This window comes from Gallinula chloropus (genome assembly GCF_964237585.1).
Source record: "Gallinula chloropus genome assembly, chromosome: 1".
Taxonomy (NCBI): Eukaryota; Metazoa; Chordata; class Aves; order Gruiformes; family Rallidae; genus Gallinula; species Gallinula chloropus.
In genome coordinates, this window is record NC_140085.1 from 130,192,217 (window position 1) to 130,212,815 (window position 20,599).

At 39.7% G+C, this 20,599-nt stretch overlaps 1 protein-coding gene across 1 annotated transcript in view; it reads left to right on the forward strand.

Annotated features, from left to right (window-relative positions):
• SH3KBP1 (SH3 domain containing kinase binding protein 1) overlaps window positions 1–20,599 on the forward strand; it is a 233,214-nt gene that overhangs the window by 104,063 nt on the left and 108,552 nt on the right. Inside the window, exons 4-5 of the mRNA XM_084262660.1 lie at window positions 10,006–10,112; window positions 19,630–19,753. Coding sequence (XP_084118786.1) covers window positions 10,006–10,112; window positions 19,630–19,753 — 231 coding nt within the window. The remainder of the gene's footprint in view (window positions 1–10,005; window positions 10,113–19,629; window positions 19,754–20,599) is intronic.

Genomic DNA, 20,599 nt, shown 5'->3' on the forward strand with positions numbered 1-20,599 from the left:
GATACTCTGGTAGTTAAAAATGAAGTAACACAGTACACAGATTCAGAGAACTGTAGGGGATGGAAGGGACCTCCAGAGATCATCAAGTCCAAGCCCCTGCCAGAGCAGGTTCCCTAGGACAGGTCACACAGGTAGACGTCCAGACTGGTCTTGAATATCTCCAGAGAAGGAGACTCCCTGGGTAGCCTGTGCCAGTGCAGTTGTTGGCATTCTGTAAGAAAGCATCATGCTTTTAAAGCTCTTCTGGAAAATTTTTTGTAGTTAAGTTGGAAAGAAGTCAGCTTCAAGTCAGCACACTAGCTGGTAGTGCAAAGTTAGTATTTTTTGAGATTATCATGTAGGAATCCATGTGGTTTGATCTAATGCCTTTATAAAGAATAGAACACAAAGTAAACTGAATGTGCACAGTTGTTCCACAAATTAGAGCTATTTGCTTTCATTTGCTCTATGTTGTGAAGTGCTACTGTGCACAGGCAATTTAAGCAGTGTGAATTATGTGATTGAACATAAGGATGTGATGGAAAGATGCAGTTTGTGTTTAGTTTTGGTTTATTCAAATGCTTTCTCTGGAGATCAATACAAAAAAGCAGCGAAGAGCAAAGTAGTTCAGCACTGTCTCAAAAGCTAGCTAAGGGGGTAATATTTTGGGATTATCCCATGACAACATGAGATGTATGCAATGCGAATAGAAAGAGAAAAGGCCTTTTATGGGCCATTTGCAAATCTTGCTGTGTTTCTATTCTTGCATTTTAAAACTTCGTCTGCCATCCAAGAAGGAGTTTTTCAAGTTTGTGTATGTTATTCTTCAGAAAAGCTAATTTATTGCTATTGATATCTACTGCCTGCAGTATTTCTTAAAGCTCCTTATACAGTCATTTTGTGTGAATTGTATACTCGCCAGCCTAACAAGCTTTTGTTGTGATGTAGCCTTGCAACTTGTCTTCCAAGCCCGAGAAAAGAAACCAAATGCTCAGGAAAACGCAGGATCTTATGTGGGGTAATGGGCCCCATCATGTCAACAGGTGCTAATTGCATAAGGGATGGCGGGGAATTGGTGACCGGAGCAGCCACCCTGTTGAAATATGCCTTGGCCTTACCCAGCATTACAAGGAGGATGGAAGCATTTGTGGCTCCTTGGATTCTGCTGCTTGTGAAAGGCACAAGAGGAGAGAAACAAACTGCTGTCCTTGAGAAGGGGCAAGTGAACAGGTCATTTGGCAAAAGTGGCGTTGAGGCACCACTTGCTGCTGAGGAGTATTTTGAGGTTGTTTTGCACCTCTGGAAGCAGGTGAGAGGTTGAGTGAGCTTGTCCAGTCTTTACTGGGACTGCGTAACTGCTTTTAAAACACAGTTTAACAAACCAGTTTAAAACCCTGTCACCAAGTTGCAATTCTCATCTTGTGAAGGGGTGTTACACTCGCAGTGCGAAGTGCATCTGCACGGTGATGTTTAAAAGATACAGGCACTAGAGCTAGTAACTTTGATGAACACAGACATTTTCAGTTCTGCATGTGGTGGAGTTAATGTGTAGTTTAAAATTATGCTGTACGCTTGCCCCCTAAAAGACAGAGTATAAAATATGCAGCCTGTATGGCAATGCCAAGCGCTCATGTTGGTGTTTGGACTTGCTTTGTCCAATTTGTTGGTGATGATTTGATTGCATTCTTGGTGTTGGCAGCAGCAGAAGTTTCTGCTCCATTTAGAGGCAGCTTAAAACTTTCAGACTCAGGAAAAAAAACCCAAACTGGTGGTGTGGTTAAGTTGTGCAAGCAGCTTTTGTGTTTGCAGTTAGTTTTCTGGCATTTCCTTCTGCTTTGGGTTAGGCTTAAATAGTGATCTCAGCTTCACTAGTACTTCAGTTCTGCCTGTCAAATGCACAAGCCTGGCTCCTGCTGTGGCATATGGAAATGCCCCAATTCTCAGTTAATTAATGATTTTCTCCTAAAAGCATACAACCGCTGGTACTATGTTGTTGCTGTAAGTTGCTTTCAGTAATTGCTGCTGTTACACAAGAGGCTTGTACACGATGAAAGGCGGGAATATCGCTGCATGAGTTGAACAAAAGAATTAATTCATTGAACTACATGAGGTTTGCTGTTGTTCCAGTGGTGCCTACGTGTTAAAACGTGACAGAGTCTTCCAGACTTGCAGGTTCCTCACAGACAAATCCTGGTCATAAAATCCAGAGCAGCAGCCAGATGGCTGAAAGCTGGAAGTGTTGCTGTGGTGTCTAGCAAGAGAAAACCTCCTTTGCAGTAACAGTGGAACATTAACACACTCCCAGTAATATATTACTAGCAGTGATGACATACTGTATTGTGGTTTAATTGTGCTTAATAGAGTCCTGCAATCGCCATGATTCAGCTGCTCACAGCAAAGTACCTCCTGGTTTAGCTGCTTGTAGAGAAACACAGCAGTTTTGCACAACCCCTTTGGTAGAGTACTGGAAATAACTCAGATACTCTGTCTCCCCTTAACCCCTTCTTGCAGTTTATCTTCCTCTTTTCTGGTATAATAATGTCAGATATTGAAAACAAGCAAACAACCAATAAACCAACCAAACCAAACAAAAAAACCCAGCCCAACAGTTGCGTGTCCTGTCTCCCTCAAATATTCATACCCAGCTTACTTCTATTTTTCTGCCAGACAGGGAACAGACCTCAGCAGGTCATCCATTGAAAAGTATTCACCCTTCTAACAGCATGTGGGTGATGACAGACTTGGATTTGACATGTCACGTCTCAGGTCAGAAAAATACTGACAAAATCTTAGAGGAAAAGAAGGAAATTGTAGCTTGATGATTCTGGTGCCTTTTAAAATCAGAATTGTGTTTCTTTTAGTGGGTAGTTACTGTGTTGTGGAAGATAGTGACAGGATCCACATTAGAATTGAGTATGACCAGGGCTTTTTCTTAAGTCTCTTAATACTATCTTCAATATACTTTAAGAAAGCAATTAAGAAAGTTAACATTTTAATGCTAACTCTCTCTTTTCTCATAACTAGGTAACTTGTGTTTCTCAAAAGCATCTGAGAAGATTTTTTCTCAGAAGTAAGCTTGTAGCTCACCCCTTTTTTTTTTAACGTTTGTATTTTAATATACACAATTCAATTATTTATAACAAAAAAGAGTGATATGATACAATAGCCATCTAGGCTGGCAGCCTGAAACAGCTGTACCAGCACTCCATCAGTGCTATTAAAATCAGTAACATGCAACCTCGAAGCATGTACATCATCCTTTGGTTTTGCAGTAGTTGTCTTTTGTATTTTTGCACCTTAAATTTAGAACTGGCTTCTGGCTGAGTCATATCACAATCCAGCTTGTCTAACAAGGAGACACTGTGCACTCGACCAGTTCCTTCTAGCTACAGATATAGCTTTGAAACCTGGAAGGATGGGAAGTGCAACTGAGACTGGTGGGCAGATGATGCTGCATGCAGGGAGAAGGCAGGAAACTTTTCCTCCAACTTGTCCTTTTCTTCCTAATAGACTTGCCTCTTCAAAAGGAGCTTTTTTACCAAGTGGTTTTACTGAGTGCAGTCACTTTGCATCTACTTGAAGGATGGCCCAAGGAGTCTCAGTTTCCTTCCGTGGTTCATAGAATCATAGAATCATAGAATGGTCTGAGTTGGAAGGGACCCCAAGGATCATAGAGCTCCAACCCCCCTGAGCCTACCCCCCTGAGCCTACTTCATTTTTATCTATCTGAGCCTACCCAGCAAGCCTCAATAGAGGGAAGCCTATAGACCTGCTATGAGCTCTACTGTGTTTGAAATTTTTTAGGTGTGGGAGAAATGTCTTTAGGTTCCTTAACTTAGCACCCAACCTAACCCATGCAATTTCCATAGCAACACTCTTTTATTAAAAATCCAATAATAAAAGAAATCTGGGAACAATAGGGTTGGGTTGTTTGAGCTGCAATGATATTGATAAGTCTCTTTTTTAAAACAGATCTAATCATGAAACTGTGAGCTTGGTTTTGAAGAGATTGTGAGCCATTCAGATAAGACTTTTGTCAGCGGGGAGAGGGCAGATATTTGCTCCATGAGTCTGTTCTCTGAAAGTTTTTATTGAATATAGGTTTTTGACTGTATGGAATAGTCGGACTGTGTTAAAAAATGGCTTGCTGTACTCATTCTTTTGGGGGGGAGGAAAGTGGATTAGTAGGTAGAATTGATGGACTTTCTGTTGGTGAAGTTGGCCACATGGTTTTCACTGACAGGAGGCTGTGAAGGCATTGGCATCAATGAAAAGTGGGCTCTCTAGAAACCGTAATACAACCCATATGCACATGTTTGTATAAACATGAAGAGGGACTTTTTCACAGTGAGGGTGGCAGAGCACTTGAACAGGCTGCCCAGGGGGTTGTAGAGTCTCCATCTCTGGAAACATTCAAAATCCATCTGGACACTGTCCTGTGCAGCCTGCTATAGATGATCCTGCTCTGGCAGGGGGGTCAGGCTGGATGATGTCCAGAGGTCCCTTCCAACCTCTGCCCTTCTGTGATTCTGTGATCTGTTTCATGACAGAGGCTTAAAGTTTAAAAAAGGTAACTTGGATTTGAAAATTCCAGTGCATTTTGAAATTGTTTAGTTCCTATCTATTTTGCTGCTGCCACATTTTTCATCTAGCTCCACGTTGTCAGTTTGTGACCTTTGCTGTGTCTGGTGGCAGTATGTATGTACCAGTGTGACTACGTGTGAGGCATCGCCTCAGCTTTTGGTGCCCCTTACAAAGGTAAGTGTTTCTTGCTAGTGTGTTGTCATTGCCCCTTTTTTTGGCCTTCATTGTTAGTGTCAGAGGGGTATCTACAAATCACGCTTTCTCTTGCATGTATGTGTAGAGCTGGAAGAAGCCTCTTTGTAGTCCTCTGCTGTCACGGGCAACCACACAGTTTTTAGAATCTGATGAAACACCACTTTGAAACAAATTAGATTTGTGTCCTCGAATATTTATTTGTCTGACAGTTTGAAGTCTCTGTATTTGTATTCATTTCTCTTTTCCTTTGACCTAACTTTAAACCTTTTAAAGTTAGATGCTGAGGTCCAATTCTGCCACACCAGTAGAAAAAGGCACCTCCAGAGAGTGATTCAGCTGATGTATTTTAGTTGTCTGTGTCACAGTGACACTAAATACCCTCTGTAGGTATTAGGTTCTCTCCAGTCCTGGGTGATAGGCTCAGGTGTAGGCATCCAACTCAGGGGCACCTACAGTGAGGTAGGTGAATCTTAGGATAAAGACCAAAAGGAGCTGGTTTAGCAAAGCTGCTTGTTTGCCAAGCTACCAAGTTTTTCTCTGAGGGAAAGTGGGTGATGATCAGAGAACCAGTTCACCTCTCAGGGCAGAGGGAACAGTAGCCTGAGGTGGGGTGACCAATGAGTGGGGTGAGTTGGCAACCAGCAGCTGCAAATGTGGAGGCAGCCAGGATCATCCCTGGTGCAATGTGACATGACGCCTTTTGCAATGCAGGCAAGGCCTGTGGCCTTTCCTCCCGTGCGAGGCCTGCCGACAGTTTCTGAGGGTTCAGCGCCTTTGGCATAGTCCTCACAAGGAGTGGAGAAGACACAGCCGTGCTCCGTGGCACCGCGGTTGGGGTCTTGGTGCCATCCCTCAGATGCAGTATGCTTTGCAGTCACTGCTTTGTTAGCCCCCTTGTGCATGCACAGCAAATTCTCTGTAGCTGCCTGGTTGGGTTGCAGAAGTGACTGAGCAAACCAGACAGCTGATTACTTTCTTCTTCTTTGGGGTTTATTATCTCTATGTAAGAGGGGACCAGTGTTTTTTTTTTTTACAAGGATGAGTGATGCTATTTCTATGTGATACCTTGTTGTGAGTTGGAATTGATGATCCTTATGGGTCCCTTCCAGCTTAGGATATTCTATAATTCTTTGATCCTGAATGAACTCAGAGGTCTTCTGCCTTCAAAACGTTTCTGATATTGCACTGCAGCTACAGGAAATGAGAAAGCCTACAACTGCAAGCAGCAGGCAGATCACAGTGCAGTGCTGCCTGCAGCAGGTTACCTGCTACAAATTATATGTGGACCAGTAAAAGATCACTGATCACCAGTCTTCTTTAAAGCCTTTCAAAGCCTGGTGAGGACTTCGCAACACAGCTTTTCTGATTTTAAAGTACTGGCTTTATTACCTGAGTTCTCACCGCGTGGTAACTTCTCATTTGCAAGTAGCTCTATGCTCAGATGTGGACAAAAGTGCAAAAAGCTTGTACAAAATATTTTCTTCATCAATTTACACCTAGATAGTTAGTATCTGTAGTCATTATTGCAGACTTGCTTGGTTTAAATTAACTTTACATCAAGTGGTCAGTAAAGTCACAGCGTGCCATTTAGATCTCAGGTGCCAGGCAGTTAAAACAGAGACTGTAATTACACTTTGCAGTAAGTGGCAATATTAGCAAAAGGGGAAATGGTGAGAGATGACCAAGATGACAGCAATCCTGTCTAAACCGCTTGTTGTCACAGTTGGTCTTTCTGGTTCTTGACCATGCTGCCTTTGGAGATTCTGCTAGTTAAGAAACAGACACCAAAAAAAAAAAAAAAAAAAAAAAAAAAAAAAAAGAAAAGAAAAAGAAAGTGATGCTGGAGTGGCAATATTACATTTGCAAAACCAGATTTTTTTTTTTAGTTTACTAATGTTTTTTGTATAGCTTAGTTACTCTGACTTATCTTCCTATCAGCTCTGTTTTCTAAGAAAACTCGTACTGCCGTATTATCCACGTTGCTGTAGTGTGAGGAAAAAACCGAAATATCCCTTGGCTGTTGAGCTTTTCACACAACTACTGCTCTGCTCAAGTACTTCAAACATTAGCATGCACATGGGTTCCAGCACCACCTTCTCCTTACAGCAAAAAGGATTTGCTGCTGGATCTGTTGTCCTTCTTTACACCACAGATTTGATCTAGTTGCTACATGGAGTCTAGGACTCTTGCTTGCTTGCTAGTCTCCACTTAGGTATTTATCTAGAGAAAGAAATAGGAGGGGAAGGGTAAGTTAGAAGATGATGTGCTGAAAAGCAGCTCTGAGGAAAAGGACTTGGGGGTACTCATGGATGAACAGCTGGACATGAGCCACCAATGTGCATCTGCAGCCCAGGCAGCCAACCACATCCTGGGCTGCATCAAAAGCAGTGTGGCCAGCAGATCCAGAGGGGTGATTCTGCTCCTCTACTCTGCTCTAGTGAGACCTCACCTGGAATACTGTGTCCAGCTTTGGACCCCTCAACACAAGAAGGACAGGGACCTGTTGGAGCGTATCCAGAGGAGGGGCACAAAAATTATCAAAGGGTTGGAGCAACTCTCCTGGGAAGACTGGCTGAGAGAGTTGGGCTTGTTCAGCCTGGGGAAGAGAGGTTCCGGGGACATCTTATAGTGGCCCTCCAATACCTGAAATGTGCTATAAGACAGCTGGGGAAGAACTGTTCATGAGGGCATGTAGCAGTGGGATGAGGGGTAACGGTTTTAAACTAGAAAAGGGGAGATTTAGGTTGGATATTAGGAAAAAGTTCTTCACTGTGAGGGTGGTGGATCACTGGAACAGGCTGCCCAGAGAGGTAGTGGAGGCCTCATCCCTGGAGACATTCAGGGCCAGGCTTGCTGGGAGTTCTGAGCGACCTGATCTGGTCAAGATGTCCCTGCTTACTGTGGGGGGTGTTGGACTAAGTGTCTTTAAAGGTCCCTTCTGACCTAACATATTCTATGATTCTAAGACAACCATGAGACTTACAGAGATAAATGCAGACTTTTGCTAGATTTTTCCAGTAATAAAAACTTCATGGGGTGGGAGGGGGAAGGATTTGTACAGTTCTATTATTAACATCCAGAATTGTGTTTATTTTTTACTCTCTTGGCAATCTCAAAAATATTCTCCACGAGTCGCACAACATTGATTATTAAATAGGGTGGCAACTGACATCTGTCACATCAGGGGACATCAGCACATCAGTTGCTATTTGATGTTAGAAATCATAGTGGGAGTGTTACCTTTAGGGAAAATAGCCAGCCTCTTTTGCACAATCAAAGCAGCACTCAATATGGAAGCTATTTATTATATTTAAGTTACTTTGAATGCAGCTGTGTAAAATTGTCAAATTTAGGACCGTTTTAGTTTAGATGGTGAAGAAGGAACAGTCATCTGTAGGTGGAAAAAGAGCCAATTTGAGTGAGTTTGGTTACATTGTATCAAGGTATTAATTTTAACATTCAAAAAGCTGCCTCTCATGCAGGATTTCAGTGCCTGTGAAAAATATTGTCAGGAAGCCAAATTCAGTGGTTTCCCTTCTCCCTTCTTTCTCTTCATTCATTCAATAGATTAGAAAAAACACAAAAATGTTCTGCAACTTTTATTACTGTTTACTGTAGAGCAGTATTAGCAATAGATGTTGCAAGGGAAATACTGGACTGGCCATAAGATCCATTTTTGTAATTTAGTGACAGATTAAGACCATCCTTGGACAGTATTTACACAACTGATTTTGGTGTGTATTGAGCATGTTTAATAGTTGAGAGAAATAGTGTTAAAAGAAAGTACATTTACTTGTTTATAGTGTGTATATATGTTTGGGTGAATAAATGTATATAAACAATGTGACATGTTATGGCTTATCCATTGCACATCTTCTAAAGAAGAGGGAGTAATCAGTGAATCCTGTGGTTTGAATGATTTTTCTGCTCCTCTACCACCACGTTCCAACAGGGTCATGATTCATGTCAGTAAGTTGCCCTGATAGAGGCTGAGCAACAAGCTTCAGCAACTGAGTCTGGGAAGTCCTTTCCTCTGCCCGGCTACAAATCATGCCACTGTAATATGTATGCCAGCAGACCTGGTGAACAAAGCTCTGCAACTGAATCTTTTCATTTATCTGTCTGTCTTGAAACTGGGATGGCAGGAGGGTCAAGTAAGGGAAAGGAGTTTTCCTCTCATTCAGAACTATAAATTCAAGCCTTTCTCCAGTTGTGCATCCAAAGATGCATCCTCAGCTTGTCATGGGAGCCTGGATATCCAAGATAAAGATGGCTAGCAACATCATTTCCAGTGACTAGTTGCAGCTAGACTGTTTTACCCACAGTAACCCTATGACATGCCTAATTTTGGGGGTGCTTTGGCCTGGGTTTTCCTTCTATTTTCTTTAGTCTAATGTTAGTGTACAACTATGCACCTTTGTCATTGTGTCACCTGTACTTCCCTCCCAGCTTCCTGGGTGCCCCCACCTTCTTATTAGTAGGACAATATGAACAACTGGGAAGTCCCTGACAGCTTGACAACAACTAAAACATCCATGTGTTACCAGCACTGCTCTCATCCTAACTCCCAAACATGGCACTGCACCAGCTGCTGGAAAGAAAATTGTCTCTATCCTAGCTGAACCTTTACAAATTTGTGTGTATATACATGTATGTATATATGTATGTAAAAATAAATATGTTGAAAAAGCTTAGAGGTATTTGTATACATGTGAAAGAGTTATGGTGGAAAAGATACAGGACAAAATAATCAAGAGTTTATTTCCATATGAGCAAAAGCCACAAGGTTTTAGATCCGTTCCCCACCTCCACCCCTCCCCAGTTTCTGGATATGCCTATATCATGTGCATAGAGCATTAGCCTAGAAGAGAAATGTTAGCAAATACATCTGGAGAGTTCCTCTGGCTAAAGTTTGTCGATCTTGTCACTAGTAAACACAATCTCTTCTTAAAATTTTGTCTCTTGAATAATAATACGGAAAGGGAAAAAAATGTCCACAATTTATTTTTCTTTATTTATTGACTTGAATTATAAAGATAGTTGAAAGGTATAATATATACCAGAAATCCTTTTTTCACCCTCTTTTAAAAAAATAATTCTGGGCAGATATACTAAGCATTGCAAACATTCAGATTCTTTGAATAGAGCTCAAAGAATATTTAATCTTTAATAATTTCCCCTGGCTTGTATTTGGCATGGAATTTTGTTTTCATTTTACAATTTTTCTGTTTCCTTCATTTCCACTAGGAGAGAGAAGCAGAAGAAGAAGATGTCAGGTGGCTTTCAGTTACATGCCTCAAAACGAAGATGAACTGGAATTAAAAGTTGGCGACATCATTGAAGTTGTGGGAGAGGTGAGCAGATCTTTAATGGAATACACATACATGCAGTTCTGACATACTTTGTGCATGCTAAGCTCTCAGATATAGTTTATTTTAAGACATAATCTAAACCAGATGTTTTACTTCTCTGGTGTACTGAAGTGACCAGTTTGGGTTACTGTTGGGATTGAGGGGATGGTATTGGCTGCTCATGGATTTTGGGAGGAGTATTTTTCCTGTAGTTCTGTTGAGGTAAAAATGTCCAAGTTTGTGCTACAGGGCTGTTGAGTTTATATCTCTGAAGAACGAAGATTATAGCAGAAAAAGCTCTTCCCAATTTTAGTAAGCCAGCCACAGGGAAGAAATCTTTATGGATTTAAACACATTTAAGAAATGTACTCAAAGCCCTCTGGAGCTTAGCCATGACATTTATCTTTCGTCATCTCTGCCTGAAAATCTTAAGAATTTAATTTTAGCCTAAGCAATTAAAAACCCAAATTGTTTAGATACTCAAGGTGCACTTACTTTGGGTGGAAACAGATGTGGAAAATGAATGCATATCTCTTAGAAAGACTGGGAACAAATTACAAAAGCTTAGATAGAGATAGAGACATTTTTTTGAATAGGTGGAATCTGGTTGCAGGATCAAGGAATGCTGTTCACTCCCAATACCTTCACTTTTGTTCCATTAGAAATTTTAGAAATACCTTGTTGACCTTAATAGCATGAGGACCAAAAGTCAAAATTCTAACATGAAGCCTTTAGGTAGAAAGCATTCAAACTTTATTTACTTGGATTTAATAAGATCTAAGACCGTAGTCTGCTCGAGGAGCCTGTAAAAGGTGTGTTTCAGCTTGTATCATTTATTTGTAGGATTTTTTTCTATGTGACTCAGTAGCTAATAAGTCAATATTTATTTTCTTGTTAAGGATGTACGATTAACCTTATTTTTCCTGAATCTGTCACTTAAAAATAAGTTCTAAAAGGATATAAATTCACCAGCAATCTACATGACATCCAGTTTTCTCACAAGAGATTAAATTCTCACAGCTGAATGTAAGAAGCTTAGTGATCACTGGCTTTCCTTTAACCTAGCTGCACACGCCAGCTCTGCACATTGCTCTTCCTGGAATCAGGCATGATGTGTCACTTAACTAACCTTATTCTGTCTGTGAGCAGAATTGTAATGGGGGATGTCAAGGTTGTAAGATATTTAAGAGCACATTTTGAAGACAATATAAAACCAATGTTAGAATGAGTTTCACAGCAGCACATGAGCTGTTTTCATTGTGCGGTTTGAAGTATATTTGACCTCACATGGCCACACAAATGTCTTTGTCATTTGCCTTACTTAAAACTTTTAAGTCTGTTCCTTTCAAGAGTAAAGTGATGAAATAAAACCCCTCCCTAGTATCCAGCCAACAAATTAACTCTACTGAATGAATTGTGTGATTAAATAATTTAGATGAGACACTAGACTTCTCTTAGGAAATGCATCTCTTGTCTTCATATAAATTTGAACAACTGAATTATAAATAGTGTATTTACTTAAATCCAAATGAGACTGAAAAGATTTGCATTAAAATTGAGAGATGTAGAGCTATAAAAGTGAAACATTCCTGTATTTGTTCGGTGTGCTTGTCGTTCTGGGCACGTTTATTGAAACCTGCCTGGATTGCCAGTTACAGACTATGAGTCTTAAACACATGAATGTACATTTAATTGCTCCTGTGAAGACACCTTGCTGAGTCTAAGGTTTAAGAAAGTGTATTGTCTAGGGCTCCCTTTTTGATTGGCAGTCCTAGAGAATGTCATACTGGAATTAGTTTTACTGTAGTGCGGAAGAGGATTGCTCACAGCTATGCCCACTTTGACCTTAACAAAATTCCCTGTTCTGTCAGCTACTGAAACAGAAGCTCTGCCTCAGGCATCATCTGGTGCATTCATGCGATCCGGGACATTGTTTGACTCTTCTAGGTGGAACTAGATCAGCTGGTGGAAGAGGGAAAATAAAGGAATTTAGAGGAAAAAATTCTCAGCACCTCAGGAAATGGTGTTGTGTGACCTTTATTTTCCACCTTGGTTGATAGCAAGCAGTTGATGTTGAATACTTGCTGTTACTACTTCCTCTTCTGCCCTTGCCTTAGGAGTGTTAATTCCTCGAAAAAGTAGGGCAGAGTTTTTCTTTTGAAACAGCAACTTGATTTGACGTAGAAAGCTTCACCAACCAAAGTACTGATTTCACTGTTTACCTGTCTGCTTGTAGGTAAGGCTGTATAAAGAGTCATGGCATTGAAATAGGATTCACAGTGTTTATGTTGTTATGTAGTGCTCCTTGTTTCAAATTATAAATGTTTGATGTGAGTGACTTATTATTTTAAAACTATGACTTTCCCTGTTGTGAAAAGGGAGATTTTTTTTTTCTTCTTCCCAGTTTTTGCAAGGGTCAAAATCAAGCTGTGTCATAGTAGAAAAAAATCTCAAAACAACAGCAAAAAATCCTCCCACACAGGCGATAATTGGAGGCTGTTCTTGCAAAATACCAATTTTGTTTATCAAGATGAGAAACTGGATGATGGCATCTTCAGCGTTATTTACAATGGTTCACTGGCTAATTGGAACATTTGCTTTCCATTTGTAGTTGCTCCTTTCTCTTACTTTGTCTTCTTATTCATGAGTAGAAGGTCTCAGATTTCCACAGATAGTATTTCGTTGTATCTGCCTAAGAAAGTTGCAACACTTGAATTAATTATTTTTAAATTGACTAAGATCTATTCAGATCTCCATGGACTTCTAATCAGTTGGAAATAAAGAATTCCTAACTCATGGATAAAATGGATACTGTTTAGATCAAAATACTGTCTATACACCTTGATGTAGGTATTTAGCAAAACATGTTTTAAAATGTCACTTACAGTTATCAACTCATTAAACTTTTCCTTTTGCAAAGAAAGGCTGGTTCCTGTCGTACTGTGCCAATTTCACTGCATCCTTAAAGAAATGGGTTCTGCTCCTCTTTGAACTCCTTGAAGGTCGCTGCCTCCATCAAAAGGTTGGCATAAAGGAACATCAGTTTTCTCCTTGGCTGCCTCCATCAAGCATGTTTCCCTAGACCCCAAATGAAAACATGTTACGCTGATATCCCAGAGTGGCATGCTGAGGATGTCTTCAATTCTCCCACCTCTGCTCCAGGGTGCTAACCAGCATCTGAGGTGCTGTAGTATCTAAAGCTGCCAGAGACCTTCTTCCTGATGCCAACAGGTTGGATAAGGTACTTTTGGAAAGGGTTTTTGTGTCTGTGGTAGTGGTAGGTACTATTGCAGATTCCTATTGTGGCAGAAGTAGTTTGGGGCTCTACAGTGGATTGAAACAGGCAAGTATGAGTTTTGGGATGCTAGGATTGTCACCAGATAGATATCCTTGGAAGCTGTGCATGTTCAGAACTTCCAGTTCTTTTCTATTTGGTCTTAATAGTTAGGAATTAATTATAGTAAGATCAGACATTCATCACAATAGATAAAAATGCTTGTTGTTAAACTAGAGGTTTCCATAACTACACAGTGATACCCATGAGGCACTCATTAACAGACTTAAATTAAAAGTGCATTTGAAACTAATAAGAGAAGCATTTTCATCATTGTTTACATTCACGCTTAATATGTGATTGATAGCTTTTTGCTTGTCATTTTCCTAGCTCATTAGCTACCACTCTAATTACAGTTGTCCTAAAATACAACTGTAACTAATTGTCTTATTAAATGCAGATATCTGAATTCCAATTATGTTTCACCCTTAGAATTTCATGGGATGCCAGACAATTAACCTGTAACATCAGAATGAGGACGTTTGGCATGTCATTCAGCAGTTCTGAGGCTGCTTTCATTTGGGATTAGTCTGTCGCCACGCTCCTCTATACCTTGTGGCCACATCCTGCTGAGAAGTCAGCTTTCTGGCAACATGTAGTGCACGGAGCTAAGCTCACAATTAAGTCTGACTGAGATGTGCTCTAATACCACTGAGCTTATTCTTTGACTTGTAGTTAACATGGCCATGTGTTATTACGTGATCAAATCTTACAAGTTATTCATTTGAAATTATAAAAATTTAGACTGAATTTTTTCAAATCTGTTGCTCCTTTTGGGCAAAGTTGGTGGGTTGGGTTTTTTTATTATTGTTATGAGATAGAACAGTTCAACTCCTTTCCAAGAAAAGGATAAACACTGGGGATTGAGCTGGACTTTCCTTACAGTAACTTATTTTGACAGCTGTAGAGTTGAAAGGGGAATATTTAATAGTGGCAAGGGGATGGTCTGTGCTACAAGTAAAAAAACCTGTAAAATACTGCAAGATAGCAGCTGAGGATGAAGGCTGGGGTTCCGTGTCCCTCAGTTACTTTACTGTGACATCCTGTGGTAAGATGTTTTTCCTGATCCTCTTTCAACAGGTGGTTCACAAGGACTTCTATGACTACTGCTTCTTTGGTTAGTCCTTTCGGTAGGAGGCTTTTTTTTGTGGAAATAAGGGTGGAAATGCCTCTGATTCTTTATAGGGTCATTCCGGTTCTATGTGATTGCTTTCTCAGTCCCTCCCTTTCTTACATAGAAGACTGTTAAAAAACCCAATAAAAATCCAACATGCCCCCCCAAAAAAACCCAATCCCAAACAAAAAATCCCAAAGCATGTTTTGACAGTGTAAAATAAAGAACTCTGAAGCTGAAAGGATCCCCTAATACAATGTGCTTGTGCAGTTTAAAATTCTTCCCTTCTGCATCAGAGTTATCAAACAGCTTCCAGATGTGCTGAAGCAGAAGCCCAAGGGCTGGTTGACTTCTCATGGGGATCTCTCTGATTGCACTCCCAGAACAAGCCATCAAGTGGCACTGTAGGCACCATCTTCTCTTGAAGTCTTGTTTCCAAAATTTCTTTCCCATTGGCAGTGAATATGATTTGTTTGTTTTCCCTCTTGGGAATCTTATGTTTTTAATTTCCTTTCAACATAGGATTGCTTTTCTCCTTCAAGTTCAAGGTCTTCCTTCAGACTTTATAAAATCAGGGCTTTTTTTTTTTTGCTTTGCTTTTTGGGTTCCAGTTCTCCCTAAGCAGAAGAAATATTATTGACCTTGGGCTTCTCTCCTTCCTGTTGCCTGCCTCTGGCACTGCTTTTATTCCTGGGACTGTGCTTCAATTTTAACAGCCCAGAAAGACTCTGTTGTGATCCAGGGAGACTTTCTGCCACCTGAAATCTTTCCTGACTCAAAGCTTCCCTCATTTGCCCTAGCTGAGCAGTGTGTCAGCCTAATAAGCAAAGCTGCAGGTTGTAGAAAAGCTTACTGGAAACATGCTTTAGGTCAGTGATTCTGAAGAGCTGAATATTTTAATCATTTAACAACTTCAGCCTATTAATTCTGTAACAAAGTGTAAGCAGGCAGCTGTGGCAGTCCCAGCTGTTCTGGCGAGCAACTGCTGGTAGTTGGCCTCAGCACTTCCTGCTCTCTTTGGGCATCCCATCCTGGAGTTTCATGGATGGCCGCCCAGTTCCATCTAGGGAAGGTGCTTCTAGGCTCGTAACAAGAAGCTTTCTTGCACTGCAGGTCAGGCTGATGCTCCCTCTGACACCTCTTTCTTTAGAGTGATGGTACAGACAGTGTTGGCCATGAAGAAAAAAAACTAAAGAAAATAAGAAGTAATGTTTCCTCATTTTTGGAATATCTTGTAGTCCTACTGACCTACTGAAGTGGGCTTTTTTCCTTTGGTTGCTTTACAGTTACAGAATAAAACTGCATTGCCAGACTGAAATAGAACTATTATGTGTGCCTGAAGGCTTGAAGTGCTGTCAAATTATTTTCTTTTTTGTGTGTGCATACTTTAAAATGGAAATAGGCTGATTTCAATATTTTTGTTGATTTCTAAGCAGCTTCAAGTCTTAGCATCTGTATACCCTTTTGAGAACTTCTTGTTTGCGTGCCTGAATGTCTCACACATAATTCCCTGTGTTATTTTCTTGTCTGTCTACTTCCATGCTATCTATTTTGAGCACTTCATTATTATTTCTTATTTATATTATTAGTTGTAAGTCAAATTAACTATTAACAACCTCTTACTGTCTTTCTGATCTGGGTTGTTAATATGTGATGGGATCTCACAATTGAATACTCAGTTTTTAACAAAGTAAAACAGTATATTTTGAATTATTTTAACCTGCACTTGGTTTATAGTTTCCAAAGCCCTCATTTACATGTCCCTGCAGATTAAGTAAATTAAAAACATAAGTATTCTTTCTTAATTGCAAATGTAAAAAAAATAAAAATCAAAACCACAACTATACATGTGAATGTGGCATAAGTATTGTGTAGCTTAAATTTTCCTTTAAATCCTAAAGGCAAGGCTTCTTCAGGGGATGCTTTTCTCAAGAACTGATGGATCATTCTCTGGTGATACAAATTACAGGATCTCATTCAATCACATCCAGGCATTGGACTGCATATAGCTGTCTGCTGTTGCATCTGTCCCTGCCCCATGCATGGCACTGACTGAGTTGCAGTTGGATGCGTGTGTTGTTACCTCCCAAAATATATGAAGAGGAGTAATGAGGTATCTTCAGTCACATTCTTGTATGTTGTTGCTTTTCAAATGTGGTGTGACAGCAGTGCTGGCAGCCCAGGGGCTTGGCAATATGAGGACATGCTATGTCTTCCAAAAGGCAGTGAACAGATATAACACATTGAAATCACGTCTTGAAAATACCTCTAGCTGTAGCCTCTTCAATTCAGCAGATCAGAAAGATTCTGTTACTAACCTAAAACCAAAAACTTCATATTCAGACTGAACTTTGTTTTGGTGTGTATGGTATTATGAATAGTAGACCTTCTTTTCTGGCATAAGGACGTTGAGTACTGAATGAAATCCTCCTCTTTTTAGATTGTTTGCTTCACCACATGAATGCTGGGCATAAATCAAGACTTAGATGTGTAAATTGTGAAAGCACTTTGTTGTAATAGTATAGTAACAAATTTTATTGAGTGCTTGTACCTCCAGATAGATTACCCCCATGAATAATGGATTTTCATTTATAAGGTTTTATTGGCTGGAAATTATTGCAACATTTCAAACCATATGCCCCAATTTGGGATAAGTAAATCCTGGGGGCATTTTAGCGTCGTCTTTGTTGTATGGATTGCTCTCTAGCTGTGTGTTTTGAGCCTTGTCACGTGTAGCTACGGTGTATAAAAATACTTAAAGCCTTTGATGCTTTTGATAAAAATTTCCTAATAAATCTTTGGGAGCTCCAGTTTGACCTGAACCTCTGATGCCTTGCTGACATGAATTTGCATTTTCTTGTAGAAAAAAAAAATCTGGGTTTTGCATTAGGTTATTTTGAATGTGTAAAATTATTGTATATGACATGGTATTTTCAGATAACTCATTCTTATATCAGCTGGAAAACTTATAACAAGCTAGTGAATGCTATTTTCTTCACATCCAATTTAGATTTACCTGGTTAAAGATCTTTGTGTGTATTTCTATACACGTACATAGTGTTCCATACATAAACACACCACAAAAAGAGTGCTAATGTTAACTTGTAAGAAAACTATGAAGTGTTACACTGGAAGAAGTAAGCAGGAGAAAATTACTTAAGGGAAAGATGGAACCGAGTGATACTGGTCACTTTATTCCTGTCAGGCAATCTTAGCATGTGACAAAGCAGGGGTCTTGGGAGCTGTCTAATTCCTCCCTGATAAATCTTCTGGTCAATCAGCTAATGCAGTTGTGGCTTAATGTTTAGCTCTAATCAATAGAGCCATCTGGGAATAGTGAATTAGAAAAGTTAAAATATCTTATCGTTCATAGAGTCTTGGCCATGTTGTATATTTTCTATATAATGTTGTATATAGGTATTTTGAGATACAATTTGTAGTGTCTGCTAAGTGTTGTATGTCATGCAGTTTCACTTTTCTATATGGTATTTAATTTGTCTGGAGAGAAGAAAAGCAAATATTACCTTTTAGAGACTTTGACACTTCCATGGAAAAAATCTGCACCCCACTGAAGTGATTGTGTGATTTGTATGTATTCCATCCTCTAAAGCAGCAGCATGATAATAGCCACTATTCCCAGTTTGACTCACTCATACTGCTAATGCCTTCAGGGAAACAACATTTAAAAAGTTTTGTTGTGGGCAGGTACTGAGATTGAGTGAAAGTAACTGTGCTGGTTTGAACTGCTTTCAAATTAAAAGAAACCACCAACCCAGGAGGACAAGAAATGTGCTAAGAAGGATGAAGATGGATAGGAAGCACAGGAAACCCTCCTGAAGTAACAATTTGCTTTGTAATAAAATTTTATGTGTAGCTAAGTTGAAAAAAATTCAACCATTCCTCTATAGATTGAGGAAGTATTTGCTTATATTATTAAAAGATTTGTTTTCTAACAACTTGAGATGTTCATGGATAAGCAATATAAACTAGACCTTTTTTTGGTAATAATTAACCGGTATAATTTAAGAAGTGGGGTTGTTTTTTGACATTAAATGTAAAACACTCTCAACTTGTAAAGTTAACCACAATTTTTCTTGGGAGGCAAAAAAGAGATGGGCCAAACGTTTTTGGAGACTGATGTGCTACAGACTGACGCTGTCCTCCCCTGTCATTTTTATTTGGTGAATGGACAGTGTCTGACAGATGAAAAATATTTGTCTGTCAAGGGTGTGTTTAGCTGATGCAGATAATAAATCATTTCTTGCTGCCCTGTTATAACCTAAAGGCATCTGGTTTCTAAGGGCTGTCATTTCACTGCCTGACCTTGCTGTTCAGTCCTGAATACAGCAGGGAGTTTGTCATTTTTAAGTGATATTTTCTCTTGGGATTGGGCTAGGAAATGTCTCTCCTCCTTCTGACCATATCATTATTATGTATTTTGGTAGTTCTTTGTAAATGGAGACTCAGATATGCATTAGTACTGTTCTTTGTTCTCCGTCGATTTCTTACGTTAACACATTCATGAAGTAGCAACATTCTTCATTTTTAAAATAGAAAAACTCTGATTTCGAAGGGTAAAGCAGGAACATTCACATGATTTATATTAAGGTACCTAGTTTAGATTCTCTGTGAAGTCCTTTTCAGGCATTTCTCTTTCACCCTTGACAACTAAGGGAATTTAAACTCCTATAGTAAATCACATTCATTAAGATGGCCGTGAATAGGAGTTTGGTGTGCGCGGAAATTTAGTGATTGAACTGACATCCATTAAACCTGAAACGTGGAGACACCTTGTGCACTCAAGTTGTTCTTTTATCCTGTTATTTAATGCTCACCCATGCTTCTGACTGCTGCCAGGAGTGCTGACATTTACAGATGGGTGTATGCATCTTTCTTGTTTTCACATTAAAAAAAGGAGAGATGTTCTGGCTTGGAGCCTATGCCATGTACACCGTATACCTGCAATTAATACAAACTGTCACAAATTATGTTATTGTTATTGGAATTCAAGTATATAATGTAACTTGGTGCTTATGTTAAAGCCCCTTTGTTTTGCTTTTGTCTTGGTGCAGGTGGAAGAGGGCTGGTGGGAAGGTATACTCAATGGAAAGACTGGCATGTTTCCTTCCAACTTCATAAAGGAATTGTCTGATTCTGATGACGTTGGAATAGCACAGGAAGAGCAAGTAAAGCCAAGTAAGGAAAAAAAATAGTTGATGTTCTGTATGTATGCCTGTGTCTTCACACTCTTAACACATTGATAGGGTTGTGCCTTCTTATCTCTTGCTTGGAAGTGTTTTTGAATGCCATGTTAATTTATGCTGTGAAAGGGTCAGATGATGATGATGATAAGTGCATACTTGCAATGCTACCTGAGTTGTAATATTGGCAACAGTCCCTGAGCTGTGTTAAGACTTGCCAAGCTGCAGCAGACCAAGAACACAGAAGGAAATGATGATTATCGGCTTCGTATTTCAAAATGAATGAAATTTTTCTTTTGTCTTTAGATGTGGAAAGTAAGCAAAGTAACCAAACATCTACAAAGTGGCTGTGTTTATTTAAACGAGGGATTCAAGTGCCATGCCTTCGATAATGGCTCCAGTAGATTTAAGAATTCATAATTATTGGTGTGGGACATGCGGCACTTTTTCCCTCCAGGTGCTGAGCATGTTACTATCACCTCCGTCACCCACTGCCCCAGCAGCCAAAGGGAAAAAGGCCACAACTGGGACATGGACTTTGTTCTCTCACTTACAGTGGGCCAGTACTGCTGCAGGTGAAAAGCATGTTTGGTAACTAAGTTTGCAATACTATAAGCATGGTAGTGGGTTGTCCTATTTATAATTTGCCTTGAAGAGTAACTTGAACCAAAAGTATGCTGTTACATGGAATGGATACTTGGTGGTCTTCATGGGGTTTTTTTCTGTTTTTCAAACAGATATTCTTGATATTTCCTAATTCAGTGGTCAATCCTGAATCCTTAGTGAAAAGGAAAAAAAAAAGACAAATGTATTTACATACTTCAGGCTAATTCCACAATAC